At 45.9% G+C, this 24,622-nt stretch overlaps 1 protein-coding gene across 1 annotated transcript in view; it reads left to right on the top strand.

The window, feature by feature from the left end:
• Positions 1-24,622, top strand: part of CACHD1 (cache domain containing 1) — a 90,923-nt gene that overhangs the window by 49,892 nt on the left and 16,409 nt on the right. The window contains exons 5-15 of the mRNA XM_057370426.1: positions 6,292-6,418; positions 8,476-8,620; positions 11,465-11,681; positions 14,789-14,938; positions 16,636-16,869; positions 18,157-18,306; positions 18,830-18,953; positions 19,398-19,515; positions 20,292-20,460; positions 22,777-22,919; positions 23,892-23,980. Of these exons, the coding sequence (XP_057226409.1) occupies positions 6,292-6,418; positions 8,476-8,620; positions 11,465-11,681; positions 14,789-14,938; positions 16,636-16,869; positions 18,157-18,306; positions 18,830-18,953; positions 19,398-19,515; positions 20,292-20,460; positions 22,777-22,919; positions 23,892-23,980 (1,666 nt within the window). The remainder of the gene's footprint in view (positions 1-6,291; positions 6,419-8,475; positions 8,621-11,464; positions 11,682-14,788; positions 14,939-16,635; positions 16,870-18,156; positions 18,307-18,829; positions 18,954-19,397; positions 19,516-20,291; positions 20,461-22,776; positions 22,920-23,891; positions 23,981-24,622) is intronic.

Raw genomic sequence — 24,622 nt, 5'->3', positions numbered from 1 at the left:
CTGGATTTCTAATGAAATATAAAAAGCAAAATGAGCAGTCCCCACGGATTCTTTTCCATCAGATTCCACATCTTGGCTGCAGGTGCTGGCCAGGCTGATTTCCTGACAGACCATGATTTGTGTGGTGTTTCCCATCCCAAAGCCAGGCACTCTTTGTTCACTCCCTGTGATTTGCTGTGCTGGGTTTTACTCATCTCTTTATTAGAAACAAAACAAACCCAAACAACTCATTAAAATAATGAGTTTAAATCACACACAGTTGTTGATTAATCAAAATAAATTTTGAAATCAGTTTGCAGACACTGTTGTAAGAGCAAAGCATCGAATGAATCACTTCTGGTTTTTATTTAAATCAAAATTTTTTTTCTGCTGCAGAAGTTGGAGGTTAAAAAAAACATTCAAGAAATATTCCTTATTTTTGAGTGGCGAAATACAAATAATTTGCATTTTCTCGTGAACGTTTTTTTGAATTTCTGGTTTGAATTCTCACAGAAATAAAGTGAGTGTTGGGTGTTGGGGGTTCCTGCTCAGCAGTGAGGCTCCAATGCCTCTGGCTCGAAGGATTTCTGATGAAAGGAGAACCTTCAAAAGGTGGCATTGGCAGGAAAGGGCAGCAGGAGGGCAGAGGGATTGCAGGGAGAGTAAAAACAGGGATTTATTGACAGCAGACACTGCTCTGGCTTTCCTGGTACAGAAACAGCCTCGAGGGGAGGTTTTGATTAGGGAGGAAATGTCTGCAGGAGAGAGATGGGATGGAAAGAAAGGATTGAGGCTGGAAAATGGGATGGAAACGGGTAATTTGAGAAACAAAGGTTGATGCTGGGTGCACACCTGGTGAAGAGAGGAGGTTTGTGTAGGTGAGGGACATTTCCTTGGTGCTCACCTCGTGTTTGAAACCTGTGGGGTCATCACAGGGTGAGCTTGGGTTGGGAGTGACCTCAAACCCATCCCTGCCATGGCAGGGACACCTCCCACTGTCCCAGGCTGCTCCAAACCCCAATGGGTGCTCCAAACCCCAATGGGTGCTCCAAACCCCAGTGGGTGCTCCAAACCCCAATGGGTGCTCCAAACCCCAAAGGCTGCTCCAAACCCCAATGGGTGCTCCAAACCCCAATGGGTGCTCCAAACCCCAGTGGGTGCTCCTTGGGCACTGCCAGGGATCCGGGGGCAGCCTCAGCTCTGGTTGATCCCAATTCCTCCTTCCCCTCCCTTCCCTGCTCCTCATCCCAACCACATGAGCTCCACCATCCCAACCCCAACCCTGGGACTGGAGGGGCTTTGGGGTCACTCAGGGTCAGGAARGACCTGCTGGTGTGGGGCTGGAGYGGTGTGGGRCTTCAGGAAACCCGGGATTCTGGGATAATGGGGCTGTGGGATGTGTTTGGGGTGTGGGACTGCAGGAACTCTGGGATTCTGGGATAATGGGGCTGTGGGATGTGTTTGGGGTGTGGGACTGCAGGAACTCTGGGATTCTGGGATAACGGGGCTGTGGGATGTGTTTGGGGTGTTTGGGGTGTGGGACTGGAGCAATGTGGGACTGCAGGAAACCTGGGGCTCTGGGATAACGGGGCTGTGGGATGTGTTTGGGGTGTTTGTAGGGTGGGACTGCAGGAATCCCAGGACTCTGGGATAACGGGGCTGTGGGATGTGTGTGGGGTGTTTGTTATGTAGGACTGCAGGAACCCTGGGGCTCTGATAACGGGGCTGTGGGATGTGTGTGGGGTGTTTGTTATGTAGGACTGCAGGAACCCTGGGGCTCTGATAACGGGGCTGTGGGATGTGTGTGGGGTGTTTATGGTGTGGGACTGCAGGAACCCCAGGACTCTAGGATAACTGAGCTGTGGGATGTGTTTGGGGTGTTTATTGTGTGGGTCCAGGGTGTCGTGCTGGTGGTGTTGTGGGCCATGGGCAAAAAATCCATCTGTGCCCAGAGGAATTAATGGATTGGGACGGGAATTTGCTTGGGACAGACTGGGGGCAAAAATGGAATGGGAAGGAGTTTTGTTGGAGGGATGGAGTGCTCTCTCCTAGCTGGGGAGATGCTGTCAGCCTGGAAATGGGGTTAAAAAATACTGATTAGTGTCTTAAAACCCTTTAATTTTATCTTTCTGTGGAACCATTTAGCTTTCAGGGTACACCCAGGATTTGCCCAGGAGCCAATTCTCAATAAATCTATCAATATTCGCATTAAACTAGAATCACTTCTGGAAAAAGACAGGGATCAAATAAGAAAATATTTCCCCTCATCCCATAATTTTCTTTCTTCTCTCCTAAATGCCCTCACGCAGAGCTGGTGAGGGATATCTGTTGCACTTTGAGTTTAGCCTCACTTATTTTTATGCTTTAAAAAACCCCAAATTTGTGGGTACACCTGACCGTTCTCATTATTTCCTTCCTGAATGGGTCCATCCTTTCATTTTTAACATAAAAGMCAAAATTCCCATGAGTATCCCTCTTTTCCCCTGTGAGTTCTGCAGTTTCAATAATCCTGCCTATAAAAAGCTGCTGGCAAAACAGAAATTTCAGCTCTGCTCTGCTCGACCTCACTCTCAGTTCAATGTTAATCTTGGCCGGGTCCGTGCTCAGAGTAAAAAGTGGGATTGGAGTGGTGAGGTTGGAGGTGTTGGAAAGGAACGGAATTTTCACCACAAAGCCACGGGAGCAGAGCCTGGGAGAGCCCTCGGTGTGGGCAGCAACCCCAAATTCCGCTCTGAAACTTTCAAATAGATTTTTTTCCAGTATATTTGGATTTTTTTTTTGCATAAAAAGAAAATAAACATTCATCTTAGGGAAGGGAAAAAGAATGAGATGAGCCTCTTCTCAGCCTTTAAAAAATAACGCTTTTATCACTGTTTTTTTCTTGCTATTATATAGCTTTTAAAATATTTTTTTAAGTCTTCAAAAGATTTTGTTTTATCTTGGTCGGAGTTTTGCATCTGGATTGCTTTTAACCATTCCTTCAAAATAGATAAGGAGAAAGTTTTTCTTGTCCAGATGCAATCACAGGCTTTGGGTAGTCAGATGAAGAGATCTGTCCTCACCACCCTGAATAGTCCTTTATTTATTGATGACAAAATCTTCCYCAGAGCCAGTGCATTATGTTACCAGACTCCTTTGGAGGTTTTTTCACTTTGGAATAAATAGAGAATCAGTAAATCTTTCTCCTTCTCATCCTTCAGAGTGGTGAAATGTCTGTTCCAAGTCAGGCAGCTCTGGCAGAGTGCTCCTCCCCAGAAATATGCAGAGAGGGCACCAAATTGTTCAATAAATTGTGTCTGGTTTATTCGAGGTGTTGAGATTTTAAAACGTTAAAATCATAAAATATCCAGAATTGGAAGGGACCCACAGGGATTATGGATTCCACAATGTGCAATGCCTTGGTCCTGTTCCTTAAATTGCTGCATTTTAAACTGGATTTTGGGTGAGTTAAAATGGTTGGGATGTGTTTGAGCAGAAGAGTTAATTCCTCTCCTTCCAAATCCTTTAAAYTGAGGAATCTGCTCCCATTCCCTAAAATGAAAGGGGGTTTTGCTYCTTTTCCCTTCAGAGCCCTAAGGATTGAGCAGAGCTCTGTCCTGGCTCGTGCCACCAGCAGAATGTTAATTGTGATTAAACTGCAGAGCTTTTATTTCTGGTGACAACACCGGAGCTGGAATAGGGCTTGACTTGGAAAATCCTGGATCAGATCACTCTGGAGAGTTAGAGAACATCTTTACTTGTGCAATAAACACATTTCCTTGTGTTCTTTCTGGGAAACACTCAAATATCTTCACCAGGATGGRTTTTAATGGAGGGATTTGTCAGAGGAGAACTGAAAATTCAACTTCCCTGTTTTTTTTTGGGATGGGAGCCGAGGTCGGCAGCCCAGCAAATGTAATGCTAAAGAGGAGGCCTGTAAAAAAAACCCTTTTATAATGAGCAATTATGTWCAGTAGTTCCTTTTCTTCCCCCTGACTGTTTGTGCTGTTCTTTGAAGATTAATTAGTTAATGATTTGGCTGYGCTTTGAAGATGTAAAGTGGTATCTAGAAGTGCTAAGTGTTATCATATCGCATTCCCTTTGAAGTTTTATAAACTCTATCACACAGGGCTTTCTTCCTAAAAGTCCTTTTTGCCTTGTGAGATATTTATAATTGGAGAGAGCGAGCGTTTCAAATGCTGCCATGTTGATGTTTTCCATCTTCTCCAGTCTGCAGCAGGGTTTGGGGTCAGGCAGTGCTGCAGGGGAAGGGGAGGGCACAGAGGTTTTGGTGTGGCTTGGCAGTGCCAGCTCGTGGGCAGTTGGCCACTTTTATTCCCAGTYTGTGTTTGGAGTTAAGGGATTCCACAAAGATTTCTGGCGCTCTTTGCTTCCCCCATGTGGGATTAAGGCTGGGTCTTTATTTAGCAGCGGTGTTCAGTTTAGAAAGACAAAATCATGACATTTATACAGAATTGCAGAATCATCATCACAGAATCCCAGAATGAGTTGGGTTGGGCTGGGTTGGCTGGGCTGGGTTGGGTTGGGTTTATTGGATTTGGTTTGATTTGGTTTTGGTTTGATTTGGTTTTGTTTGGGTTGGTTGAGTTGGGCTGGGTTGTTCGGGTTGGGTTGGTTGGGTTGCGTTGGTTTGGTTGGGTTGGTTGGGTTGGGCTGGATTGGGTTTATTTGATTTGGTTTGGTTTTGGTTGGGTTGTTTGGGTTGGGTTGGGTTGGGTTGGTTGGGTTGGATTGGTTGGGTTGGGTTGGTTTGGCTGGGTTGGATTGGGTTTATTTGATTTGGTTTGGTTTTGGTTTGGATTTGGTTTGGTTTTGGTTTGGATTTGGATTTGGTTTGGTTTGGTTTTGGGTTGGGTTGGTTGGGCTGGGTTGGGTTTATTTGATTTGGTTTGGTTTTGGGTTGGGTTGGTTGGGCTGGGTTGGGTTTATTTGATTTGGTTTGGTTTGGTTTTGGGTTGGGTTGGGTTGGTTTTGGGTTGGGTTGGTTTTGGGTTGGGTTGGTTTGGGTTGGGTTGGGTTGGGTTCAGCCTCAGAGCCCATCCAGTGCCATCCTTGCCACCTCCCACTGTCCCAGGGTGCTCCAGCCTGGCCTTGGGCATTGCCAGGGATCCAGGGCTTCTCTGGGCACCTGTGCCAGGGCTCCCCACCCTCCCAGRGAACAATTCCTCCCCAAAATCCCACCCAAATCTACCCATTTCCACCTTAAAGCCGTTCCCTGTGTCCTGTCCCTCCATCCCTTGTCCCCAGTCCCTCTCCAGCTCTCCTGGAGCCCCTTTAAGCTAAAAAAAAAAAAAAAAAATCTACTCTGTGTCCTGGCAAACACCAAGAATTGAAATATCTGCCAGGCATTCTTACAGCTTGAGTGGATGGAAAATAAGAATGTGTTTAAAGAGAAAAAGCCTGGATTTTTCAGCCATGGCTTATCTGCTGGGAGATTGTCTGCTGTAGTCATAGGAAAAAAAAAAAAGGGGGAAAAAAGCAGAGTTAGGATCAAATTGGTGGTCCCTGGGGAGGGTGTTACTGAGCTAACACTCACTGGAGGAAACACGAGCACAACTGTGTGAAAAGGAAGAACAGCAGAGTTCGAGTTTCAAAACCAATTGTTTTATGCACTTTAAAATCCACATACTCTCCTGGGGAAATAAATCGTGGCCTTGCAGCAATGAGAAGTTTATCTTTAATATAGCAAGGATTWAAAAAAGCCAAAGCCTTTGAATTCTGAACTCCTTTATTGTAATGTCGTTGGTAAAATGAAACTGGACAATTTATTTCATCCGGGCTTTAACTGAGCGTTCACATGGCAGTTTTGAAAATGCGTTTTTCAAGTCCTGTAACTCACAACAAAAATTTCAGTACCAGAATTTGAGCCTCTTTATATAAAACAGCTTCACCCCAGAATGATGAAATCCTGGTGGTTGGGCATAAAAAGAAGGATTTAAATGTTTTATCCTCTCCTGCCTGCAGGAGGGAGCAGCAGTTCAGGGGAAAACTTGATTTTGGAGGAGGATGGGGAGAGGAATTTCTGCTAGTCCTTGGTCCATCAGAGCAGGGAATTCTCCTCATGAGAAGCTGCATTTTTGCCCAGAACTCTGCAGTCCCAGGCAGGATCCCAGTGGGATTTGTGGGCACTGTGGGAAGTGCAAAATCCTGTGGCAAAGAGGAGTGGGGAAAGGCCAATTTGAGCAGCGCYGAGCAGAGCATTTTGTGTTTCACACTGAGCTCTGGTTGTTCTTCTCCAAACACCTCGAGAGACAAAACCTCAGAGTCTGAGCCTCCTTTGTAACTCTGCTCCATTTTCTCTCCACCCTGCAGTCCTTGCTGATAACCTGAAGTCGAACCCAGGAATTAAGTGGCAATATTTCAGCTCAGAAGAAGGAATTTTCACCGTGTTCCCAGCCCACAAATTCCGGTGCAAAGGCAGCTACGAACACCGCAGCAGGTAGGATTCACCTCCTTCCCTCTGCCTGGGAAAAGCACCAGCCCTGGATTCCTCCAGCTCTGAATTTGGTCAGTGTTGAGCTTTGCCAAGTTGACAAATTCATGAGTAGCTCCTAATGGAGTCCCTTGGGTTTTCACAGGGTGTTTTTTTTACAGTTCTGCTTTTCACTTCTAAGGAACTGAACTAAAATTCCACGCAGGTTCTTCACCTCTCCCAAATTCAATCAGCTGGAAATGGCAGTGACTTGGAAATTGCAGGGCAGCCTGGAGGCAAAATGTGACTTAAATCTGATCCTACTTGACCCCTGTTAATAGAGCAGTGAGCACACATCCCACTGATTTGGCAGGTGCATCTTTGGGAGTGCAGTGAAGGATGAGACTGGAAAGGACACACAGGTGGGAGAGTTTTCCCCRGGTTCAGGTGGGACATCATGAACAGTGAAAAAGCAGCAGTGAAAATTTCCTTCCTCTAAAAAAAAAAAAAGAATTTAAAAAGAAGTTTTTTAAAAACATCAGCTGGTGGCAGGGTTTCCTGCACAGGGATTTCTGTTCCACAGATATGAAATCAATCAGCTGAGGTCCCATATTTTTTCCCTGKTTTTTTTTTCTGTCAGTACTAAAGGATTAAGGAAGGCTGAAGGTTGGGAAGATGCTTTAGTGTCTCTGGTCACTCATTAACTAATTGCACCAGTTAATCAGTGTGTGCAGGGGAAGCAGCAGCACATCCAGAAACCTTTTGGAGACACCAAGGAGGGTTTTGTTTTCCTTCAGCATTGAGCAATCCAAAGTTCACTGATGGTATCTTCTGTGAGTCATCAAAGCACGAGATTRTGAACTTCTCTGAGTTTTTTGTGCCCTTGGGAAGGTGTGTGAGGAGGTGAGAGCTGGGCTGCCCCAGYCCTGCTCAGCATTTGCACATCAAACCAGGCTGGTTTTATCCAAACCCCTGAGTGTGGCTCCTCCCTGGCTGAACAAGGGCTATCTTAGGGCAGTGTTTACTGCAGAAGGTGCTTTGGGTGCATCCATCCCTTCATGTTTCAATGCTTTGAGGATCAAAGGTTCTTTTTCAGTTGCAGGTTTTAATCCAGGGCAGAGCTGCAGGCTGTTTTACCCTTCARGACTGATTTGTGCCAGGGGTTTGCTGCAGTTCCTTTGTCTCAAATCTTCTGCATTTCCTTTCCTCCTCATAAGAAATAAATCCTGTAGATTACTTAGATTCCTAAATTCTCACTTGACTGGAACTAATTTTGGGTTTGGATTAAAGAGAAAAGAGAGACTTAACTTTTTTTTTTAATCCTTCCTCCGTGCTGAGGATCTCTCTAATTTATTCCAGGTTGGAACATTGGCATGAGACTTGTGAACTCTTTCACACATCTCTCAGTKTTGGGCTGGGTCTGAGAACATTTCCCTGGAAACATTTTGGGTGTTAGCACAGTCACACAGCAGCACTGAGAGTCCTGGGTGTGTGAATTAAAACACTTTGGGAGGTAAAACGGGCAGCTCCAAGGGGTTGTGGAGCTGAGAGCCATCCCAGGGCACTGAGGAAAGCTCTGCCTTGGTCAGAAGGTTCTTYCAGCAGCCAAAACACCCTGGGGGGATCAGCTCCCTGCAGCTGCACAGGTCCTGGCTGCTTCTGGCACCAGCACATCCTCAATGCTGCTCTCAGTTCATGTGGGAGGGAAGTTCCAGCAGCCAGAATTTACCAGGAGGCATTTCTTCTCAAAGCTTCATTGGTGTGACCTGCTGCAGTGATCCCTGGCACTGCTGCTACGTGAACAAAAGGGCTTATTCCTCACTGGAAGCACTTGCTGGGACACAGGGGCAAAAAAACCTGATTTAGGTTCAAAAATTCAGCAAGTGAGAGGTATTTCTGTATGTTCAGATTCTCAACTGGCTTTTTCCCATCCAAGTTTTCACAAGGGCCAAAATTCCCGTTGTAATTCAAAGAACCATGGTTGTTTGCTGGGTTTTTTTTAATTCTCACCTCTTTCCCCTTGTGGATATTTCAGTGGGGCTGAGGAGGAATGAGCTGATGATTGGGGTTTTATTCCTCCCCAGGCCTGTCTACGTCTCCACCGTCCGCCCTCAGTCCAAGCACATCGTGGTCATCGTGGACCACGGCGCCTCAGTGACAGAGACACAGCTCCAGATCGCCAAGGACGCGGCGCAGGTCATCCTCAGCTCCATCGATGAGCACGACAAGGTGAGGCTGCTCCACAAAATAGCACATTTTTGGTTTTCAGGTCTCACCCACAGTGGTGTTTTGAGTCCATGGATCCTGTGGATCTGGGAGCTTCTTCACACAACGAGCAGATTTTTCAGTTTTCTGGTCTCACCCACAGCGGGGTTTTCAATCCATGGATTCTGCAGATCTGGGAGCTTCTCCACACAATGAGCAGATTTTTCAGTTTTCTGGTCTCACCCACAGCGGGGTTTTCAATCTATGGACTCCTGTGGATCTGGGAGCTTCCCCATGCAAGGAGCAGATTTTTTAGGTTTCAGGTCTCACCCACAACAGTGTTTTCAGTCCATGGATTCTGCAGATCTGGGAGCTCCTCCATGCAATGAGCAGATTTTTTGGTTTTCAGGTCTCACCCACAACAGTGTTTTCAGTCCATGGACTTGTGTGGATCTGGGAGCTTCTCCACACAACGAGCAGATTTTTTGGTTTTCAGGCCTCACCCACAGTGGGATTTTCAGTCCATGGATCCTGCAGATCTGGGAGCTCCTCCATGCAACGAGCAGATTTTTTGGGTTTTAGGTCTCATCCGCAGTGGTGTTTTAATTCCATGGATCCTGCAGATCTGGGAGGTTCTCCACACAATGAGCAGATTTTTTGGTTTTCAGGTCTCACCCACAGTGGTGTTTACCATCCATGGATCCTGCAGATCTGGGAGCTCCTCCATGCAACGAGCAGATTTTTTGGTTTTCAGGTCTCACCCGCAGTGGTGTTTTAATTCCATGGACTCCTATGGATCTGGGAGCTTCTCCACACAACGAGCAGATTTTTTGGTTTTCAGGTCTCATCCACAGTGGGATTTTCAGTCCATAGATCCTGCAGATCTGGGAGCTTCTCCACACAATGAGCAGATTTCTTGGTTTTCAGGTGTCACCCACAATGGTGTTTACCATCCATGGATCCTGCAGATCTGGGAGCTTCTCCACACAACGAGCAGATTTTTCAGTTTTTCAGGTCTCACCCACAGTCGTGTTTCCAGTCCATGGATCCTGTGGATCTGGCAGCTTCTCCACACAACAAGCACATTTTTTGGGTTTCAGGTCTCACCCACAGTGGGGTTTTCAGTCCATGGATCCTGCAGATCTCAGAGCTGCCTCTGACAGAGCCTTGAGCTCGCTCCTGAACTTCTCTGCTGCAGGAGAAACTTTTGGGGATCTGCAATTTGTGTATTTTCAACTAAAATATTTTTCAGTTAAAGCAACACATAAATTATTTATTCATTTGTATTTGCATTTAAATACTTGAAAAAATGTCCAAATTAACTGCTTTGAAAATTGTTCCTAAATTTCCCCCTAGGCTGTGACCTTGTGGCCAATTTTAATCTCGAAGCAAATTCAAAGAAGGGTTTACACCAAACACKTCCAGCAGCTCTGGATGTGCTTTGCTCAGAGAACCAAAGCAGCCATTGGGGTTTCCACCACATCACCCAAATCTAGAGCTGATGACCCAAGAATTTCTTGGAAAGGTTTTATTAATCCAAAATGGTGATTTCCTTGAACCACCGGCTTGTGCTGTTCCCAGCTCAACCTTCCATTAAAAAACCTTCCCGATGTTTGTGGTTGTGGTGGAAAGCACTGAGTTTCARAAATCAGAAYTGCAAGGAAAATAGAAACTACATCAGTTTTAACAGTCTATACATATTTGTGGGAAAATACGGGGGAAAAATATGGGGGGAAAAGTAAAACCCCATTGATCTAACGCAAAATCTTGTGCCTGAATAATCTTTAAAGGCTGCTCCATCTCAGCAGAGAGTTCAGTGGAAGAAGAACTGTGTTCCAACCATGACACCTTCTCACATCCCAGATTGCTTTGAGTGACTCATTTCTCCTCTGAGCCTCTCTTTTTGCCTCGTGAAAGTGGAAATTATTTATTCTCCCRCAATCCAGGGTGAGCTGAAACATAATTAGTGTTTGGAAGGTTCACAGATAATTGTGGTCCTGAGAAATCCAGGTTTAATTTCTTGCTCTGCCCCTGGTACTCATTTGACAGTGAAAAAGTCACTTCACCTGTCATTTTTTTCAGGACAAACAACCAGGGACTCATAAAGTGTTTCTGTCAGAAATTTCTAGTTTGATCTCTACTTTTAGGAACTCTCTGCTGGTGGGACCTCAATCATTCTTTCTGCTTGGGTTTTCTTTTGTGAGTAGGAAGAGTTTCAGTTCCATCAAACTGAGGAACAACTGATGATAATCTTTGCCTTGAGTCTTCCCATGAACAGYATGGGAAAACCACCTGTAGCTCTGTGCTTTTAGAGAGATTTAATCTCTAAAATTAAAGTGATCTTGCAGTTCAGAMGAATTAATAGCACTTAAATGTGTTTGTGTTAATGTGGAGAATGCATTTCAGACAYCTATTCCTGGGACATTGGCTCAGGGGTTATAAAACCTGTTACTCAGGTATCTCATTGCTGGTTAATTCTGTGCCTCAGCTGTGCTCCCTAACGAGGTTTGTCACTCAATTAACGAGCCTGCTGTGTTAAWTGTCATTAAAACAACCTGGTAATGCTTGCACGAACTTATTTACAGGGAAAGCTGATGTGAGAGTCACCTTGCTCTGACTGAAATATTGAACAACAAAATGCTTTGCTGGGAGAAACCCTTTCAGGGGTTGTTTGTGTTTTTCATTTCTCAGTTCTCTGCTGATTTCCAAGTCCCTTTTCCTTGAATTCCTCCTAATCCTCTCAAAAGCTGACAGATTTATTCCTCAAGCATTTCTTTTCCCATGGGATCTCCCTGGCTGGCTCTGCTGGTGCTCTGGGTGTGCAGAGCCCTCCAGGGAAGGTGACCCATGGGTGCTGTCCCGTTCCAGATCTCGGTGCTGACGGTGGCAGACGCAGTGAGGACCTGCTCCCTGGACCAGTGCTACAAAACCTTCCTGTCCCCTGCCACCAGCGAGACCAAGAGGAAGATGTCCACCTTTGTCAGCAGCATCAAAGCATCWGACAGCTCCACCCAGCACGCCCTGGGCTTCCAGAAAGCTTTCCAGCTCCTGAGGAACACCAACAATGGCACCAAGCTCCAAGGCAGTGAGTGAGCCTTTTGTGGGGTGATCTGATCATTGCTGGGCCTTGCCAAGGTGTTATTGCACGTTCTGTCTTTGGCTGAGGTTTGAGTATTAAAATAAAATGAAGGGTATCCTTAACATCCTTAATATTTTTGTTAAGGAGCGTTTCCTCGGGCTGGATCCACACGAGGGACTCTTGGTTTTGACCATTCCTGTTCTTTTGAGCTGAAATGTGAAAATGAAGRATTGATCTGTCTGATAGCTGAGTTATTTCCCAAATCTTTAGGAAGATGGGGAGAAATAGGGAAGAAGGATGGTAATAGARGGAAAAGAGGCCTTCCAAGGAAAATTGCTGGTTTTGCAGGTTCATTTAATTATTTCTGGGACATTTCCATATGGATGATGATCCTCACTGGAATCCTGTGGAAGTGGCCTTTGCTCCTCAAGGAATGGGTGTTTTGAGAATACCAATTATGGGGGTATTTTATGGGACACAAAGCTGTCCTGGCTAGATTTCCCTTTACCTCAGAACACCTTCCTGAACTTTGCATACTCATTATGAGCTTTCTATTTCCCCCTTCCCAAAATTGGGGTTTTTCTGGGTGTTTTTTGTCACAAGGATGTGGTGAGGGATGTGGAGGAGATGCCAGGCAAATTCTGTGCTCTGAATGCTCCTGGGATTTGAGTAACCCTGGCAGTGCCATGGCAGGGTGGAGGGAACATCCCATCCCTATGGGGACACTGGGATTGTGTGGCACAAACCCCACAGCTCGTCCCTGCTGCAGGGAGTGCAGATCCATCCCAAAGGGCACCAGCTCAGAGGCTGCAGAGATCAGCAGAAAGAGGAATTAAATTGCTTTGGAAAGAATGAGGCAATGCCCTCCCATTCCATGGGATTTTCCTTTGGTTTCTGGAATGCTGCTTTTGCTACCAAAGGTTCAGCCAATTTCTGGCACAGGGAGAATTTTCTGGGGCTGGACAAGGGGTGAGGTTGGCAAGGGCAGGATTTCACCATCCCCTGRCAAAAGGATGAAAGGGGAGCAACTCCTTTAAATGAAAACTAAACAGTGCAGTGCTGCTGCAGCTGCCTGGGGTGAGGTGGATTTGTCATCAGGAATTTTTCCAAGAACATCAGCTGAGTCCTGCAGCATCCTCCTGGCTATTCCCCATCCCTGGAAATGTCCARTTCCAGGYTGGACAGGGCTTGGAGCAGCCTGGGATTGTGGAGGTGTCCCTGCCCATGGAATGAGCTTTGAGGTCYCTCCCAACCCAAASCACTCCAGGATTCTATGATTTTATATTTGGCATTATTTATATATCAGTATTAGAAGTTTTGGCATATTCACATTTCATTAGGTTCCATATCAAACAGCTATTTTGGGGCACAAGTACAGAAAATCAAAATGAAAATGCTTTGGATTTAGGTTTTCCCTCCATGTGAAAGATTGGGAAGACCTGAKGTGTGTAGAACAGATTTCAGAATTCCTGGGGCAAGACACAATAGGTTGGAGAAGAGGATGTTTATAAAACACAGCTCATTTTCTTGTAAATAATCTTTTCATCTTTTAAAAAAAGAAAAATAAATCCCCACATAGAAAGATCTCCTTCATTTCACTGTTAATTTTCTAACATCCTGTTCTCAGAGAACAATGTGTGGGTGTGTCAGGGAAGCTGCTGAGCTCCAGCCCCAATCCCAGATTGACTCTGGAATAACCAGAAGGGAGGTGTGAGATGRGAGAATTGTGCTCTTGAACATGGATTTCCTGCCTCACCCCTTACTGTGCTCCGGCTCAGCAGAGCTCATCCCAAAGTGGGACAGAATGCCCCAAAAGCTGCTTGTTCTGGACCCTAATGCAGGTTTAGGCCTGGCTCAGGGCTSTCCTGGTAGCAAAGATTTAGGCTGCAGCACTGTGCCTGGCTGTAGATGGAATCTCTGTGCTGTGGCCTTGGAAACGCAGCAACAATTTCCCTTCAACTCCACCCAAAGCTGCTTTAATACCTGCCTTTGCTTTTTTTCCTGGTTTTAGCCCTCAAAAAAACAACAAGAAGAAATTCCCCCAAATTATCAGCACCTCCTGTTTGTGTCCAGATCCAGTTCTGTCTGAAATTCTGTTTAAGTCATGATAACAAAATGCGTAAATCAAAGCATTGGTACYTATTTAATAAACCAGCACAGCAACCCCACAGAAAATCCAGGTGAAAAAAGAAAGTTGGGATGTGACCACCTCATCCCAGTGCTGTGGGTTTCCTGTGGCTGATCCCAAACACAAARTGCTCTCAGTACTGGGGTGAATGGGATGGAACAGGTTGGGAATGGATCTGTTCAAAGGTTTTGGGGCAGGAGCATCCTCAGCCTGCAAAACATGGTCCAGGGCAAGTGTGAGGGGCCAGGTCACGTTCCCAAGCTTTTCACTTTGGAATGCATCCTGTGCAGCCTGGAAATTGTGGGATGGGAGGAGAGCARAGGGGCAGGAGATGAACCCTGCAGGGTTTTTACCTTTGTGGAGGTTTTTCCCTGGAGCTGTTGCAGGTGCTGGACCCACGCACTCCTGCCTGGAGGCAGCCAAGCTCCTCAGCCTGGAGAAGGAKCCRRGGAGACCTTGGTGCCTAAAGGGATCCAGGAGAGCTGGAAAGGGATTTGGGACAAGGGATGGAGGGACAGGACACAGGGAATGGGGTCACGCTGCCAGAGGGCAGGGATGGGTGGGATTTTGGGCAGGAATTGTTCCCTGGGAGGGTGGGCAGGCCCTGGCACCGCTGTGGCTGCCCCTGGATCCCTGGAGTGCCCAAGGCCAGGGTGGATGGGTTTGGAGCCACCTGGAATACTGGAAGTGTCCCTGCCATGGCAGGGGTGGGATTGGGGATTGGGTGGGATTTAAGGTCCCTCCCAACCCAACCCAACCCATTCCATGGCTGAAGGCAGAAGGTGCCTTTGGGTGTGCTCAGAACAAGCCCTGGTGCTCCTGGGTGCAGTTTGGTGAGTGTCAAGAGTGAAATTTCCACATCCATGAGGCTRCAGGGTGTTCATCCCCTGAAGATGGTCAGGGATCCCAGGGGAAGCTGCTCAGAGCAGATTTTGGGGCTCTCAGCACAGTGTGAAACACTCAGTGCTCTGTTATTGTGTTTCAGATACYGACATGGTCATCATTTATCTCTCGGCTGGGATCACTTCCAAAGATTCCTCTGAGGAGGATAAAAAAGCCACCCTGCGTGTCATCAACGAGGAGAACAGCTTCCTCAACAACTCAGTGATGATCCTCACTTATGCCCTCATGAACGGTGAGAGATGGCTGTGCTTCCCAGGCCGTGGAATTCCCTTCCCCAGCACAGCCCAGCTCAATTATAAATCTCATTCCAGGGTAATTCCAGGCCTTACTGGGAGCACTTTGGGATTTTGGCACTTTAATCCAGAAGCTGCATGCAGATGTTGCTAATTTGATATTTATAATTGTGCCAGTGAATCCCTGCGTGTCCCAGTGCAGCTGCAGGGATAGAAAGGATTGGATTGGCCAGGCTGGGTTAAATTTGATCATTATTGCAACTGGAAAYCTTCCTTTCACTGCCTGGGGCTCCTGGGGCAGCAAACTGGGAGAGAGTGTGACTTTGTTAGGCTGGGAAGGTGAACGGGAGACCAAACCTAACCTGGAACACCTGAGAGTGAAGTTAAACACAAAGATCACCCACCCATCTTCCCAAAAAAAAGCATTTTCAGCACGAAGGCAGTTTGTTGTTTCACAGAAAATAGCCAAGGAAATGAATGCTTAACCTCATGTAAAATTTGGTTGTAAATTTAAATACCCGTTTGAGACTCGGGCGTGCAAAAGGCTTTGATTTGCCTGCAGGAGTTGAGCCTGGGACTTGKGGGAAGTGTGAAACTGGAATGTTTAAGCTGGAGAACAAAGGCTGTTATCTCCTGGTCCTGTCTGTGGGTGAGCCCCCTGTGGAGAACAAAGAGCTGTCCTGTGGATTTATGGGGCACACAAGGCTTTGTTCCGGGGGCTTTGTTTAGAGGGGGGATGTGAACAGCGTGGCAAATCGCTGCACTCTGCACCAGCATGTGAGAGGCAGCCCCTTAAATTCTGTGTGAGGTCATTCGTTTTCCAAAAACCAATCTTTAAGCACTTCATCACTTAAATAAGAATATAGAATTTTCAGTCTTACAATATCGAGTATGGATCATTTGGCTTTTATTGACAGTCCTTTGGAGTGGGATGCAGAATCCTTGGTGGAAATGAAGTTTGTTTTCCCTGTTTCTCTGTGTTTGGAGTGGGATGAGAATCCTTGGTGGAAATGAAGTTCATTTTCCCTGTTTCCCTGTGTTTGGAGTGGGATGCAGAATCCTTGATGGAAATGAGGTTCATTTTCCGACAGTCCCTGTGTTTGGAATGGGATGAGAATCCTTGGTGGAAAATGAATCTTGTTTTAACTGTTCCCCTGTGTTTGAAGTGGGATACAGAAGCATTTTTTTGGAACTGAAGCTTATTTCCCTGTTTTTGGAGTGGGATGCAGAGTCCTTTTTTGGAACTGAAGCCTGTTTTCCTGTTTTTGGAGGGGGATGCAGAATCCTTTTTTTGGAAATGGAGTTTGTTCTCCCTGTGTTTGGAGTGGGATGCAGAATCCTTGATGGAAATKARGTTCATTTTCCCTGTTTCCCTGTGTTTGGAGTGGGATGCAGAATCCTTGATTGAAATGAAGTTAATTTTCTCTGTTTCCCTGTATTTGGGGTAGGATGCAGAATCCTTTTTTTTGGAAATGAAGCTTGTTTTGCCTGTTTCCCTGTGTTTGGAGTGGGATGCAGAATCCTTGGTGGAAATGAAGTTTGTTTCCCTGTGTTTAGAGTGGGATGCAGAATCCTTGATGGAAATTAGGTTCATTTTCCCTGTTTCCCTGTGTTTGGAGTGGGATGCAGAATCCTTTTTTGGAACTGAAGCCTGTTTTCCTGTTCCCTTGTGTTTTGTGCCCCTGCTGCTCTGCAGAGGGGGTGACAGGGCTGAAGGAGCTGGCTTTCCTGCGGGACCTGGCAGAGCAGAACTCGGCCAAGTACGGGGTGCCCGACCGCAGTGCCCTCCCTGTCACCAAGGGCAGYATGATGGTCCTCAACCAGCTGAGCAACCTGGAGACCACCGTGGGCAGGTTCTACACCAACCTGCCCAACAGGATGATCGACGAGGCCGTGTTCAGCCTGCCCTTCTCGGATGAGATGGGGGATGGTGAGTGCTCGCCTTGGCTTTGGGTGTAAAACCATCAGAGATCAGGTTTTCATATCCCCAAATAGCCCCTGATCATCCAAGATGTTGGGTTTGTGTGKGTTTCCAAGCCTATTTTGCCTATAGCATTTTCATCTGCAGAGTTATGGAAAAAATGGTAACAAGACAAGGAATCAACAGATTTAGTTYGGATTCTTGGGGTGAAATTTGTTCCTGTGTGTGAGTACATTCACAACATCCATAATTCCATCTGTGGAGAGGAATTCTCTGTGCTGGGGGGGCACAGCTTGGAATGGCATCCCTGCCAGGCCTGTGTGAGAGTAGCATGGAGCCAGACTGGCAGATGGCACAAGGAGAGGTTGTTCATTATTGTCCCACAAGGAGAGGTTGTTCATTATTGTCCCACAAGGAGAGGTTGTTCGTTATTGTCCCTGTTGTATAGGGCCACCCTCAGCCCTGTTTTGGCTTCACTGGACTCCCCAAACCAAATTTAAGGCTGTTTCTGTGCCAATCTGAGTCAGAGTTTTGCTCCTTGCTGTTATTACTCTCTCCCAAATCCCATCCAGGCACAATGGAAAATGGGAGCAAAGCATTGGGAATGGTGCAACAGGAAGATTTGTCTTACATGGATTTCAGAGGGTACTTAGAGCTTGTACATGCACATGAATTTATGTTGGGTTGAGGGAAGAGCTGCTGAGTTTCCAGCCAGAAAACAACAGTGAGGTGTTGTGGAGTTCTCACCTCAGGGATGAGATCCATCCCAAACTGGGTGATTATGGCTGAGATTCCCAGTACACTGGCAATACTGGGATTTAATTGAGCAGAGATTTAATATTCTGATTATGTCATTAGGTGAGCAATTCATCCCCTTTGTTGCTGTGCGAGGACAACTTCACTTCCTCTTCCATCCTATTTTTTTCATAGGATGAAAAAGGATTTCATAGGATTTTTTCAATTTTTAAAATTCTGTTAAATGAAGAAAATGCTCTGTTGGCTTTTCATACAAATGGATTTCTTCTCTGTAAGGAATCCACCTGAGACTCATAGCCTTCCCAATATTAATTGTGGTGTGTGTTTTAATAAATTGATTAATACATTTTAGGTCACTATCAGAAACACAGATTAATTAGCCAGACACGACAGAAACCCTGCTGAGCTTCCCTGGCTGTATTCCAGCATGGAATAGATACAAAATTGAATTGTGTAACATTTCAAAATACTCAGATTCCTCTAAAAATAATGACCCAGGTAATATTGCTGATGGTTTTGTGGTGTTTGTCTCCTTCCAAGGGCTGATAATGACTGTCAGCAAACCCTGCTACTTCGGGAACCTCCTGCTGGGAATTGTTGGGGTAGATGTCAACCTCGCCTATATCCTGGAGGATGTCACCTATTACCAGGACTCCTTGGGATCCTACACCTTCCTCATTGACAATAAAGGTAATTTGGGCTCAGATAATCCCCTCTGAGCTCATGAGCCACCAATTCAGAATTCTCACGTCTCTGAGCAGTTTCTCAGTAACAAATGACAACATTTATTAAAAGCTCCATCTCGTGTTGTTGAGGGTCTTTTTTTGCTGAGAGTTGCTGGAGACTTGAAGATGGATTCATGACTTGGAATTCCTATCCTGTTATTCCAGAATAATCCTATTCTGATTTGGAATCAGAAATCCTGGAAACACTTGCTGTGGGGATTTCCTACACCTGAGACATCCAAGGTTTCCTGGGAAGGAGGGAAGACTGATGTAAATGTGTGTGTGTCCAGCTCTTTTCCTCTGTTCCAGCTTATTTATTTATTTAATTTTTCAAGCTGGTTTTCATTTGATGACAAGGTTGTTTTATCATTTCCATCTTTGCCAAAATTATATGTAATTGCTGCACATTCCTTTTTCCCCTACAAGCACCCATCCTGGGCTCAGTACTTTAATCCCCTCACCTTTGGGGTTGTGTATTTATTTTTCAGGGTACACTCTGATGCATCCCTCCCTGACCAGGCCCTACCTGCTGTCTGAGCCTCCTCTCCACACCGACATCATCCACTACGAGAATATTCCCAAATTCGAGCTGGTGCGCCAGAACATCCTCAGGTGAGGGGCTGGGATGCAACCCCCAAAATACTGCAAGTATTTCTAGAGGAGTTCTAGGAGAATAAAGGTAAAATTCCTTCTCCTACAACATCTGGATATTTGGATAATTTTTCCCCCCGGTTTGGTTTTTCTTCCAACTTTCTTCATTTGTTTTGTAGTGTTTTCAGCTAATCTGGAGGATATTCCTTCTAATCTTTCCCTGTCAGGAATTTTTCCCACTRTTTGGTGTGGGTTTTCCTTTATCCTTTGCCTTACCTGAGTATTTTTGAGCTCAAAATATGGGGTGCACAAATGCATTTTCAACAAWCACACGCTTTTCTTCACCAAGCACAGACAGTTAAATCCTTTTATTTTTATGATCATTTTCTAAATACACATTAGAAGGATTTTACTCAAGTCCTAATAATTTTGATGAGCTGCTGGATGTTTTATCTCCCCCTGCAGCATTCCCTTGGGCAGCCAGATCATCACCGTTCCTGTGAACTCCTCGCTGTCCTGGCACGTCAACAAACTGAGAGAAATTGGGAAAGAAGCCTACAATGTCAGCTATGCCTGGAAAATGGTAAGAAAAACAAATGTGGATGGCACAGAGGGAGCTCATGGCTCTGCTGCTCTCCTTCCTTCAGTCTGTAAATACCTGAGCACGAATCTCAACCCAGGGATTAAAATGGAATTTAAGGTTGAGCATAGTCCAGGTGAATTCACTGATACCAGAAATCATTGGTTACTTTGTGCCAACAAACTCAAGAAGGTCCTTCTGGATCATTTCACAGTATTAAGTTAAATCCAAGTTAAAAGATTAAGCTGAGCAGTTTAGAGAGATTAAATCAGTCCTTGTTTAACACAGATTCACACAGGGGGGTGTCTGGAGTGATTTTCTAATATTGTAATGCTGCATTTAATATCAAACACCCTTTGCAGAGCAGCTGGGACACTCCAAGATTTGCTGGGGTGTTACATGGTCCTTAAAACACCCAAACATGTGGCATGTGCAGCAAAGCATTGAGGGTGGAAATAATAAAATCTGCTGTTTGAGAGTTGATTTGTTTGTACTCTCCATAAAGTGAACACCAGTGTGTGTCCAGCAATTGGGAACCTGCAGCCTCTCCTCTGTTAATGACTGAAAATATCCATGGGACAGTGTTGGAGTTTCTAACAGCATTAGAAATTATTGCTAATTGAGAAAAAAAAGATCTTGTTGAGTTTTCAGGAAGAATAATTACAATATTTTTATTTTATATGTTAACAGTGGAAAAGTGTTTTTTGCACAGCTCAGTGGCTCTGATACACAGAATTCTGTACATCATCCATGTTTTGGTTCTGTTTGGTGTTCTGCAGGTCCAGGACACGTCCTTCATCCTGTGTGTGGTGGTGATCCAGCCCGAAATCCCCGTSAAGCAGCTGAAGAACCTCAACACGGTGCCCAGCAGCAAACTGCTCTACCACCGGCTGGACCTGCTGGGCCAGCCCAACGCCTGCCTGCACTTCAAGCAGCTGGCCACCCTGGGTAGGCTGGAAAAATCCTCCAGGATCGAGTCCAAGCTGTGCCAGATCCCCACCTTGTCCCCAGAGCACTCAGTGCCACGTCCAGGAATTCCCTGGGCACCTCCAGGGATGGGCATTCCCAACCTCCCTGGGCAGTTCCATTAGGAAATCCCTAATTTCCCATGAGGAAATCCCTCCTGGTGTCCCCCCTGAGCCTCCCTCAGCACAGTCACACCTCCTGTGTGTTTCTGGCAGCACAAAACAGGGGAAATAATCTTCCCTTAAGAGGCTTTTATTTCCAGGGTTGATTTTTTATCAGGTTTTATCTTATCAAGCTCTCCTTGGTCACAGGGACTTGCTCTGAGCTGGGCACTTGCCCAAAATCACAGGAGAGTCTGGGCTGCATCTCATGGGATCATCAAGCCCAGATTTTGAGTGCGTGGCCCATCAGGGATTGAATCCTTTGATTTGATCTTCTGATCTTGATTAGATTTTGTTATMATCAGCACTGAGTTTTAACCAAATAATTTAAATTTTGTGTGGATGAATGAGTGGAGCTGCCCATGAGAGGAGGAGAGAAATGCCCTGTGAGCCCAGCATGGGGAAACAGAGATGGCTCAAACCAAATCCTCCCCTGGCTCTGAAGAACCTCCCTGAGCAGGATCAGTCCCAGCCAGTCGAGCAGGACTCTGCTGCTGTTCTGGTTTTGGATTTATGGAGGTTTTTCACTGCTGAAARCATTTAATACCCTCAGAGTCAGAAGTTAAACCTGCTGGGGAGGAGAACTTCAGTGCTGGGATGGTTTCCAGACCCTCCTCATCTGCTTAAAAATCCACGTTTTGATAAGCTGAAGTGGTTCTGCTCTTCCTGACTGATTTCAAACATTTCTGGGAGAGGGGAGAGTCTCCATGGCTGTGATCTSTGGGAATGATGGAGAACTCAAACCCCAGAACACACCCAAAACAGAGGGGTTTTACATAAACATCCTACACTGCAAGCTCTCATATTTAGAYAGAGCCTTGGCAGGTCCCTAAAATCTATATTATAAGAAGTTCTGAGTGAAATACTTTGGTTTTTGCAGGGTTTGGAGGTCTCAGGGTGGATTTGTGAGATTTTTCTTAGCTCTTTGTGGCCCTGCAATTTAACTGTGAGATCAGACAGCAGGAGGGACCTGACAAAYCTCTGGCTCTCATATTTAGATATAACCTTGGCAGGTGCCTAAAATTTGTATTATAAGAAATTCTGAATGAAATACTTCAGGTTTACGCAGGGTTTGGATGTCTCAGGGTGGATTTGTGGCACATTTGTGAGTTTTTTTTTTAGCTCTTTATGACCCTGCAATTTAACTCAGTGAGATCAGACAGRAGGAGGGACCTGACARACCTYTGGAAATTGCTTTGCCAGTTGTTCAAAACRCAGGGATTTTTCTTTAATGTGGTGGCCTGTCCTGATTATCTGATATYCAGAACAATATAAATGGAAAATATCCCAAAAATGCAGTACTAACATGTCAAATGGAAAAACTTAGAGCAAAGCAAAATCAGAATATTTGGTCTGGGAAGCAGATGAAGGGTTGGAGGGGAAGTTTGGAAGTGGGGCCTGCAGCACATGTGTGGGGATGTGTTTTGGAGGAATGTGACTGAAAGCAGAACACTTCTCATACTGCGCTGAAATTTCCCCTCTGGAGACCATTCCACACAGGGAATTCGGGTTCCATGGGTCAAATCCTCAGAAAAGATTTTCTCAGCCTTCATCCCTGCATCATCATCATCATTCCTCTTTTTAAAAAGAAAAAGCTGTCTGTTTTTTGCAGATTTTACTCTTTAGTTTGTTCTGAAAATCRCTCCAAGCAGCTGCACTTTTATTGGGGAGCTCCTTCTGCGCTTGGAACTCTCCAGATGTTCATTCYCTGGAACTGAAAACACTCATTTTCCTTTCCCTCTGGGATACCCAACCTAAACAGGGATACTTAATTTCTTCTTTAGCCCTTAATCTTTTCTTAAGGGAAAACAGCTTCTGTAATCTGACAAAAAGCAGTAATTCAGAAATTACTGAGACTTTGACCACAAGGGCATGAAATACCACACAGAGATCCGGGAAAGGGGTTGGTGCTGTGGCCTCTGGGTTTTGAAGCAAGAAGGGGAGGAGTTCATGTGCAGCCTGAGTTTAGGGGGAAGTGCTCTGGGTTGGGGAAAAAAAATCCATGTTTGCTGTTCTGTCTCAGAGTGTCCTGTAGGGTTGGGCACTTTGTGGGATCATGGGGATCCAGCCATGGGAACACCTCTGGCACGTGCAGTTCCAATTCCTGGGTGACATTCCTGGTGTTTGGTGTTTGCAGAGAGCCCCACGGTGATGCTGTCTGCAGGCAGCTTCTCCTCGCCCTACGAGCACCTGAGCCAGCCCGAGACCAAGCGCATGGTGGAGCACTACACGGCCTACCTGAGTGACAACACCCGCCTGATCGCCAACCCCGGCCTCAAGGTGGGACCCACGACTGCTCCTGGAATCCCAGATTCCTTCCTGAAATCTCAGAATCCCTGGTTTCCTTTGGGAGAGCCCTTAAGGCCCATCCTATCCCATCCTATACATCCCATCCCATCCCGTTCCATCCTGTCCCATTCCATGGATCCCGTTCCATCCCATCCCATCCCATCCCATCCCATCCCATCCCATCCCATCCCATCCCATCCCATCCCATCCCATCCCATCCCATCCCATCCCATCCCATCCCATCCCATCCCATCCCATCCCATCCCATCCCATCCCATCCCATCCCATCCCATCCCATCCCATGGATCCCATCCCATCCCACCCTCCCATGGGCAGGGACACCTCCCCCTATCCCAGGTGCTCCAAGCCTCGTCCAGCCCAACTTCAGACACTCCCAGGGATGGAAAACCCACAGCTTTCCTGGGAACCTCCCTCTCCCAGCCAGGAATTGCTTCCCAACATCTCATCTAAGAGTGGAGAGATGAGAGGAATGTAGGTTTCAGATAGTGGAGATTTGTTTTTTTGGGTGAATAGGAAAACAGGAGGGTTATGGGAATGTGGGTTTTGGATAGTGGAGATTTGTTTGTTTTGGTGAATAGGAAAACTTTGGGTGAATAGTTATAGATATAGGAAGGTCAGTTCAAAGAGAGCTGTGGCTGTGGGAAAAGGACAGAAAAGAAATGAGAAAGGGAGCGGAGGAACAACAAGAGGGAGCAGAACTAGAAAAACTCTAGAAAATTTAAAGCCACCCTAAATCCTTAGCAGAAAGAAAGGCATAGAAATGAGAAATCACTGTTTTGTATGCAAGCAGTGCATGAGTCATATTTACTCCAAGAAAAAGAAACCAAACTAAACTAAAATCCACAGGGATAGCCCAACACTACTTCACCCCAATAACCTGTTTGGGACGGGTGGTGTGGGATTCTCCAGGGGAGCCCTGCCAGCTCAGCCTTTGTCACGCAGTTCTCGGTGAGGAACGAGGTGATGGTGACGAGTCAGAGAAGAAATGAGAAAAGGGAGAAGAGGAACAACAAGGAGGAGAGAGCTAGAAACAAACACTAGAAAAACTAAAGCCACCCTAAATTCTTAGCAGAAAGAAAGGCATAGAAATGAGAAATTGCTATTTCATGTGCGAGCAGTGCATGAGTTATATTCACTCTAAGTAAAAACCCTTGAATCTACGGAGATAACCCAACAATATTTCACCCCAATAGTTTGGGATGGGTGGTGTGGGATTCTCCACGGGAGCCCTGCCAGCTCAGCCTTTGTCCTGCAGTTCTCGGTGAGGAACGAGGTGATGGCGACAAGTCAGAGAAGAAATGAGAAAGGGAGAAGAGGAACAACAAGGAGAACAGAGTTAGAAAGAAACACTCGTAAAACTAAAGCCACCCTAAATTCTTAGCAGAAAGGAAGGTATAGAAATGAGAAATCTGTATTTTACGTGCAAGAAGTGCATGACTTATATTTACTCCAAGTAAAAACCAAACTAAACTAAAATGCACAGGGATAACCCAACCATATTTCACCCCAATAACCAGTTTGGGACGGGTGGTGTGGGATTCTCCACGGGATCCCTGCCAGCTCAGCCTTTGTCCTGCAGTTCTCGGTGAGGAACGAGGTGATGGTGACGAGTCAGAGAAGAAATGAGAAAAGGGAGAAGAGGAACAACACGGAGGATAGAACTAGAAAAAAAA

Source organism: Malurus melanocephalus, unplaced genomic scaffold (genome assembly GCF_030028575.1).
Source record: "Malurus melanocephalus ecotype Western Australia unplaced genomic scaffold, MMel_1.1 scaffold_125, whole genome shotgun sequence".
Lineage (NCBI taxonomy): Eukaryota > Metazoa > Chordata > Aves > Passeriformes > Maluridae > Malurus > Malurus melanocephalus.
The sequence above is the reverse complement of the archived record's forward strand: the minus strand, read 5'-3'. Positions and strand labels throughout refer to the sequence as shown.